Consider the following 9,027-nt stretch of genomic DNA (forward strand, 5'->3'; position numbering starts at 1 on the left):
AGTTTTGAAATTCGTGTGTGTGTGTGTGTGTGTGTGTGTTATGCATTGAAGTGATCAAAATTGTGACAGTAAATACACACTTATATTAAAAAATTATATTGTTACCAAAGAAATATGTCAAATAAATACTGTTTTTTTTACTTTATATTTATTAAAGAATCCTGAAAAAATGTATCATGTTTTCCACAAAAAAATAGTAAGCAGCACAATTTTTTCATAATTGACAACTATAAAAAATGTTTCTTGAGGACCAAATTACTGTCATAACATTTGTCAAAACGGGAATAAATTACATTTTAAAATATACTAAAATAGAAACCAGTTATCTTAAATTATAATAATATTTCACAATATGACTAAATATTTACTGGTTTGACTATTGACTACATACTGTATTTGTTCCTCTCTGTTCCTTTTTTGTAAGTCACTTTGGATAAAAGCATCTACTAAATGCATTTATAATGTAAATGGTTACTGGTATGACAATATATTTACTGTTTTTTAAATAAAATAAATGAATAAATAAAATATTTTTTAATTTATATTTATATACATTTAAATAAATAAATTAGAGACTTCTTTCAAAACATTTTTTTTTAAATCTAACCGAGACCAAACTTTTGAACAGTAGTGTATGTTTTGTGACAGACATTGCAATAGAATAAATTTCTGTGAAGACGTTATATATTATAATATTAAAAAATTACTATTGCTAGTGATGGAGGACAGTTATTTATACAGTTATAAGCTTTTCAAGCCTGTGAAACATATACAGTATGTGGTATGCTGCTTGGCTAACAAACAGAATATGAAAAGAGTGTGAGCATGGTTGGCACATTGGCTGACATGTGGAATATACATTTTGGGGTTGGTTGGCAGAAGTCATAATTTTAGGAAATATTTGTGATGTACAGTATAAAAGCATGAGATTTGTTGTCTGATTGCTTTTTATTTCTTTTTCAAACTTTCATTTGCACCTATTGGATTTTCATGTTTATTCCACCAGAGATATTCCGCGAGTATGAAAACAACTACTGTCTCCATAAGACTGTCCCGCCAGGCCTCTCGTTTGAGTTGCTCCTGGCTGTCAGCTCATCTGAGAGTCACTGTGTTTGCTTCTGTGTATGTTTGAGAACTTCTATAGTTGCCAGTTCTGACAATAAAAATCATATTAGTAGAGTGTATGTGTCACATACATTCCTCTTTTATCAAATGAACCATATACAGTATGAGCAGTCATTTATGTGTGTCAGAGAGTGAAAGTTAATGTGGTCTGTCATCCTGCTCCTGCTGGTTATCTTACCATTTAGGCCACATTTCATTTGTTTACTGTCATGCTGCTCTATTTCCTCCTGTCCAGGAGAGAGAAGTGCTCTTCACTAGCTAGGATGGGAAGCGTGTGTGCTTATGTGTTTGAGTGTGCGTATGTGTGTGTGATTCAATGTTGATACATGAGTGTGTCAAGATATTGCCTGAGGTTCAGTGTAGGCACTGGAATAGCCCTAGATTTCCCACTAGAGCAGAAATAATGAAAGTGTGTGCGCGTGTTGTGTATAAATCATGGTTTGTCAGAGTGTATGTAAATATTTATATAAATATACCAATGTATCAGAGAAAATATATGTGTAGGCTATCTATCTATCTATTTGTTTGTGTGTGAGTGTGGGTTTGTTTAGCTCTACTTTGAAGGGGAAATAAAGAGAGTTAAATATAAAAAGAACTCTCCTTGGGGACATTTGGGGATGTCCTCATTTGAAAAAATGAATGAAATAATGCTTAATGAATAAAATACTGCTTTTTAAATGAAATAAATGGAAAAAAAGTGTCAAAATGTATATAAAAATAATAGAAGACTATGCTATGTTGTCATTTAGATAGTGTGTGTGTGTGTGTGTGTGTGTGTGTGTGTGTGTGTGTGTGTGTGTGTGTGTGTGTGTGTGTGTGTGTGTGTGTGTGTGTGTGTGTGTGTGTGTGTGTGTGTGTGTGTGTGTGTGTGTGTGTGAAGCATTTGCAGTCTATTTGCAGAAATACGTTATCTGCAGTCACAATGAACTGTGCGTCTGGCCACAGGAGGGGTATATGTGGTTTGAGAGGAAATGACATCATATTGTTCCATGTGGGAATGGTGGTTAGGACAGCCGTGCTGTTTTAATGAGCATTTAGCATGATTAGTTCATGATGGTTAATTACATTATGTGGCTTTTGGTTTAGGAACGTTTTTAAAGAATATCTTGACAAGAGAATGAGTTTCACCTCATTTAAATGTTTGAAATAATGTCCTATACCACAACACAAACGTATTGCCGTAAAATATCTAGCCCCAAAACCTTTATTTACCTCAGCTGTGGGATAATTAAATCCATTCATCATTTTGCTGCTATTATTGCTGAGCCAAATGTGATCTAAAAGCTCGAGTGAGATTTTAAGCACTGTGAAAAATGGTTAAAAGCAAGCAAGGCAGAGAGAAAGTTAAAGATGTTTCAGGGCAGAATGGTCCGTCACCATAATGGCACGGTTTAGTGAAAATGTGTCACGCAGAACTCCCATTACATGCCACCACAAAAGTTCTTAAACAGATTTTCTGTGAAGCATTTAAGCGCATACACACACGCACACAATGGCCCACAGCAACTAAACACTTGCTCAAACACAGGACAAAACTAAAGTGTGAAGATAATTTTGTTGGTTCATCTGTGTATAATTAAATGTGATGGGTTGCTAAACTAAACATTGAAAAATGTTACCTGATATGGCAGTGATTAACCTTTGCACTGTGTGTTTTAGTTGTTTGCCATTTGCCCTGCATGAATGGAGGAAAATGCAGTGCTCGGGACAAGTGCCAGTGCCCACCAAACTTTACTGGAAAATTCTGCCAAATGGCAAATCCAAACGGTCACCAGGGGCAACATACTCTCACAAACGGGCAGAAGACACACGTCCACTCAACGCACACGTTACCTCTCACCTACGGCACTGGACACAACCAGGGTAATGCTTTAAATGTTTAAAACTGTCTTCTGTTATTAATCTGAAATACATGGCTCTGTTGTTATTAAAGGAATATTCAGGGTTCAGAATTACCACAAAAATGAATTTCCACTTGCCCTTTGTTTTCTCTCTAAAAAAAAAAAAAAAGAACAATCTGGGTTACAGTGTGGCACTTAATGGAAGTGAATGGGGCCAACCCATACATATTGTTTCAGTATTATAGCCTCAAGACACAAGTAAAATGCTTACTAACTGTGTCATTTCCATGAAAACACAACGCCATAAGCCCTAAAACTCTAAAATGACAAACAGCTTTTAAAACAGCTTTACATCTCAATAATGCAAGTGCTTTTATAAAGTTTTTAGTTTCACATTTCTGCAATTCTGCTACAGAAATTGTTCCCACTCTCACTTGTACGTAGCTCACGTTTATTTTATTTTCTGTGGTAATTAACATTCCACCATAAATACTGTCTATTGAGCTTAACTTGGATTAAACCTGTACTGAACCCATATGAATTTAAATTGAATACCCCTTAAAGCTTTACTTTTCTGTAGGTTTGGTGAATGTCCATGTGAAACATCCCCCCGAAGCCTCAGTCCAGATCCATCAGGTGTCTCCAGTGGACAGTAACGGGCAGGTGAAGAACACGCAGTCCAGCCACTCCTTCACTTACCACAGCAGCAGCCAGAGCATCCAGCATGGGCACACTCACAGCGGTGTCATTTACCCCAACCAGCAAACATACCTCCAATACCAGCCAGTGACATCCAAGAGCCAGCTGGGACGCTGCTTTCAGGAGACTGCCGGAATGCAAGTGAGAGACCATAAGTGTTTGAATAAATAAACTCAGATATAACTCATATATAAAGCTTTTATGTGACGAAGCTGATGATATATTCAAGGGTTTGCATCTGTACTGCACCTCTACTTCCATAGAGCTTTTTACACTGTGTAAATTTTTCACCTAAAAGGAAAATTCTGTCATCAATTACTCACCCTAACATTTTTTGAAAACTGTACAACACTTTTTAAAATTCTTTCTTCATAAGGAGATATTTTGAATAATGTCTCTGAGTTTTGATCCATTCAATGGAAGTCAGTGGGCTCCAATGGGCTCCAGTATTATTTTGGATCGCATTGACTTTCATTGTATGGACAAAAGCATTCTTTAAAATATCTTCTCTAGCTTTACCTTTCTCTTCATCTCAATCTCTCTCGCTGCTCAATCTCTCTCTCGTGAGCTGTGAATCATCCACTATTGCTCTCTGTCTCTCACTTTTAATGCCTTTTAAACGAACTCGATTTCAGCTATCATTGGATAATCAAGAAATAGAGCAAAAGACAAAATGAATAGTGAGATGTTCTCCAGAACATTGTGGTGCTCAAGGGAACATCTGTCTCTTCAGAAGAGAACTGCAAATGAAACACAAAAGAATGATTCTCAAGAGTTATGACTCAGTACCTGCCCCCAGCTTAATAGAACATCTAGTTGTCTTCCGCTCCCACAATTGTTAGTCTATCAAGTTATTATCACGAAATTCACATCAGTCTTGTTTGTTTACTCTCTCTAATCGTAAAGTGCTGTGGATGTTTTTGCAACCATTCAGACTTAATTTGCGACTTTGTCTTTTCATGTCAGCAGAGAGTGGGGTGTTATCAGGTTGTTTAAGTTGTGTATCAATGCTGTCTCTCAGATTGTTGTTTGGTTCGTGTCTGGTTCAGCAGATTAGATTCAGTCAGGGGGGAGATATCAGGGTGTTGATCAGTAAGAACTGGGATCAAGAGCTGTGTGAGCAGAATTATATATGTTTGTGTGGTGAATGGTCTTGATGAGTATCTCTCCTTCTCTTTCTTTCGTTAACTTAGTGTATTTGATTGTGTTTTATTTTGTTGTAGTGTGGGAAAGCTCTGCCCGGCCTGTCTAAACAAGATGCCTGTTGTGGGACTGTGGGCACATCATGGGGATTCCACAAATGCCAAAAATGCCCAAAGAAATCATGTAAGCTACTGTCTCACTCTCACAAACAAAAACACCCCTTACGCTCTCACACAGACAATTATTTGCTTCGTTTTTACAAACAAAAGCACCCATGTCACCCTCACATGCAAAAAAACTCTCACTCTCACAGAGACAAACATCTGCCTTGCTTTCACAAACAGAAACACCTGTCTCACCCTCATATGCAAAAACACCTGTCTCACTTTCACACAGGCAAATATCTGCTCGCTTTTACAAACAAAAACACTCGTCTCACCCTCACATGCAGAAACACCTGTCTCACTCTCAAACAGACAAAAATCTGCCTCAGTTTCACAAACAAAAACACCCATCTCAGTCTCACATACAAAAACTGTCTCAAGGCTTAGGTATATTTCATTTTCCTTGATCCACTCTGCCTAGCACACAATTGAACGTGTAAGTATGGGAGTTTGTTTTTGAATGCTCAAATAACTTGCACATGCAAACAAAATTCGAGCTGCACATAGACATCATCGGAGTGTACTGATGACGAAAATGATGTCACACAGACTGTCCTCGAGCCAGAGCAGAATTCAGACAATAGAAGTACATTTTCCGTGTACGTTTACTCTCACACAAACAAAAATACCTGTCACACCATCACACACAAAAACATCTGTCTCTCCTTCATGTAGACAATCATCTGCTTCACTGTCACAGACAAAAATGCCCGTCTCACTCTCTCTTTCAAACATCTGTTTTACCTTCACACACACAAACATCTGTCTCACTCTCACACACAAACTCAAGCATATGTCTTACATTTTCATCTTTTCATCTTTTTTTTTGAACGACCAAAATGACTGAAACAAACGAGTGTATGTTCAGAGTGAGACACAGCGTTAAACATCAGTATGTCTGGGCCCCATTAGAGGTGAATCACACTTGCAGTATGATTGTGCAGAGGAGTATTCCACAGTAGTGTGGTCCAAAAAGAGCAGGAAAGCAATGATTCATCACCAGGCCCAGCCTTGATTTCTCACTAACTAAAAGAAACTATGATGGGTTCCTCTAAAAACTATTTGATGCCAAACCTCCAAGTGGCTGTGACTCAAAAGACACATGGTCCTAATATCAAGAATGAGAGGGAAGGGATGCATTCCGCAGAGAAAAGGCAAGTACGTAATGAATGGGCAAAAGAAAGAGAAAGCTGTAAGGTATCTGGTTACACACGCTGTGTTGAACTTACTGACATGCTGACTCACCTGGCACACACTCCAGCTTTAGTAATGCTTTCTCACATACACACACATTTACTCATACAGTCATGATTCCTTCTTGCTTAGTCACTTCTATGAAGTTAGTCCCTACAGAAAAGTGTTAGCGTTCCACCCCTATTTCTCTCTCTCTCTTCCACAATTTCTCTTCACGGTATGTCCGTAGATATTTGTGAAATTCTCTGCCCATATATGGGCGTCCCTGCATTATGTGCATTCCCAGACATATCACTGATTTAAACCTTATGGACCTTACCAAAACAAACGTTCATGAGAGTATGAAATATTTAAGGATTGTTGTTTTAATCTTCAAATGCCAATTAAAATGTTATTCCTTTACTTGAAAAGTGTGGTCTGTTCATCTCACACTTCACATTTCAGTTACAAAGATGTTTGCTCCAGGAAAAGCGATTCAATATTGCAATGAATGGTGTGAAGTTGATGTGACATTACCGTTGTCTCTGAGGTCTGTGTGGAGCATCTGTAGACGAGCACTTACTAGGACTTCAGCTGGCACTGAACGGAAATAGAAGTGCACGGCAGTTATGTTACACAAGTGTTGGGGTAATGAAGATATAAACAAGTCTGGAGTTCGGCCCCCTTTTATTTCTGAAGCAGGCTCAAAACATGACCCTTGAAAATGTCAGTGGCATTCTGTTCTGTTCCAAATGAGTCATTCTATTTCACTCTCTCACTTTGTTCTATTTATGTAATTTATTATGGTCATTACCCATGAGACTGAGAGGGAAGTAAACCCTGTTCCTGTTACACGTTCCCAGTCGCATGGCCTCTCCTGAGACAAAACCTTAAAACGGTCACTACAGAACTATGTACAGTGTTGCTGCTTGCTTTTTTAATCTGAAGGTGATGAGCTATAGAGTTATTAATGATCTATGTGTGAATGTGTTTGTGTGTTGGTGTTGAGCATGTAAAAACATGTAAGAACAAATGTAATCAGATCAGATGTATTAAGTTTCACACTTGCCTTTTGTTTTCCATTATATCCTGTTAGTTTCCTGTGTGAATTGATTAAGGAGCTGAACTCTTGGAGATCTCCTGTACAAAAATTAACCATAGTAATCATCTGGCCAAATACCATAGGTACTATAGTTATTGTTACAAGCAATAATAATACAATGGCAACTTGGAATTTACCATCACTGCCTTAGAAAAAAAGTGACCTAAAGAGCCTTAAATTGCATTAAATTGATCAAAGTCTTTTATAACATTACTAAGATTTCTATTTCAGTACTGTTATTTTGAACTTTCTATTCATCAAAGAATCCTGACAAAAATATTAACCATCAATAATAATAAGAAATGTTTCTTGAGCACCAAATCAGCATATTTAAAGGATTTCTGTGGTAACTATGGTATTAGTATTTTAATTACAAATTTTGCAAAGATTTTATATGTAGCCTACTGTATTCTCACTACACCAAAGTTTCCTTCCTCTCTTTCTTGCTGGAAGAGAATGTTTTCCCTTAGATCTGTAACTAAACGTGCTGTTATTTTTTTTGTCCTCCTCTTCTCACTCTCTCTTTCTCTCTCTTTTCTCTAAAGCGATTCCTTTAATTGAATGTCCTCAAGGCTATAAGAGGCTGAATGCCACCCGCTGTATCGGTAAGTGCCACGGCTTGTTTCTGCTTGCGCATACATGCATTCACTATGCTTTTATTGTGTGTTTTTGTTCCAGCAGTCAGTGTGTGTACTGTAAGTTTGTGGTGCAACATTTTTTGTGTTTATGTAGTTGTGAAACGATTGTGATGATTTTGATTAGATGGATGAGTTTATGGCCCTGTCCCAAACGGCACCCTAAACACTCACGGTCTTCCTACGAGTCCGCACTTTTGTGACGTACAGTAACGCCGCTTTGACTGTCGGAAGAAGTCTGCTGCGGAGTTCGCTTCAGTGCGGGTTTAAAACGGTGTCCCAAATCTCAGAGAAGACTCTCTTTCACGGTTACGAGGAGAGACAGGAGGAGAGACAGGTGGCATCTTTAATAGATCTTTCTAATCTATGTTGAAGTTGGATGTAATAGAGATCCAACATATCAGGGCCGACAGCCAGAAAGATTTCAGGGCTTTTGGTCAGCTTAGAATCGAAGTGAAGTAACACTCATCCTGCCATATATTGTTAATGAATGCTTTTGCAAAGTAAACTTTTGTTTAGCATGTTAATAATACTTCTTTATAAAGAATAATGAGAATGAGATAAAGCCAGATGTGGGATGGGGAGTGTATATTGCTAAGTTGTATATAAAAACAACCTTAATTAACTATACAATTGCACACTTAATCATGTTTTGAAAAATCTTAATTACATAACTGTTCAAAAGTTTGGGGTCCGTAAGATATTTAATCTCCACACACCTACAGCCAAACACATCTGCTGTTAGCAGCCACCACCAGCTGCCTCAGTCTGCCAAACCCAGAGCTGAACCACAGCTAAAAGTGAAGTTGGCTGTGTTAGGGGGAAGTGCCCAGCGTGTGGCCTGGCCGCAGGCACTTTGGGTCAGGAGAGATAAAACCTTGATTAAGCTAAATTATAAATGCATAAAACTATTAACAATAAGTTATAGTCTCTAATGAACTATCAAATAAGCCAAATGTCATTTTCTTATGAGGTATTGCTCTCATTAAAACTGCAAACTAAAACTTTTTGTTTATGGTCTGAAAAAGCAGAGCAGTTGGTCATGTGGTCTTACAGTATGTTGAGATCACTACATTTCTCAAGAGTACTATTTTTGTAGGTGTAGTGCTGCTTTAATTTCTTCACAGCATTTGCATAGCATGAGT

The 9,027-nt window shown here is 37.7% G+C and overlaps 1 protein-coding gene across 4 annotated transcripts in view; it reads left to right on the forward strand.

Annotated features, from left to right (window-relative positions):
* Positions 1 to 9,027, forward strand: part of ltbp1 (latent transforming growth factor beta binding protein 1) — an 82,560-nt gene that overhangs the window by 35,419 nt on the left and 38,114 nt on the right. For all 4 annotated transcript variants that reach the window (XM_084096265.1, XM_084096262.1, XM_084096263.1 and 1 more), the window contains exons 6-9: positions 2,785 to 2,988; positions 3,547 to 3,806; positions 4,889 to 4,991; positions 7,793 to 7,852. In XM_084096265.1, coding sequence (XP_083952391.1) covers positions 2,785 to 2,988; positions 3,547 to 3,806; positions 4,889 to 4,991; positions 7,793 to 7,852 — 627 coding nt within the window. The remainder of the gene's footprint in view (positions 1 to 2,784; positions 2,989 to 3,546; positions 3,807 to 4,888; positions 4,992 to 7,792; positions 7,853 to 9,027) is intronic.

The sequence above is a fragment of the Abramis brama genome (assembly GCF_963993115.1).
Source record: "Abramis brama genome assembly, chromosome: 21".
In the NCBI taxonomy this organism is placed as follows: Eukaryota; Metazoa; Chordata; class Actinopteri; order Cypriniformes; family Leuciscidae; genus Abramis; species Abramis brama.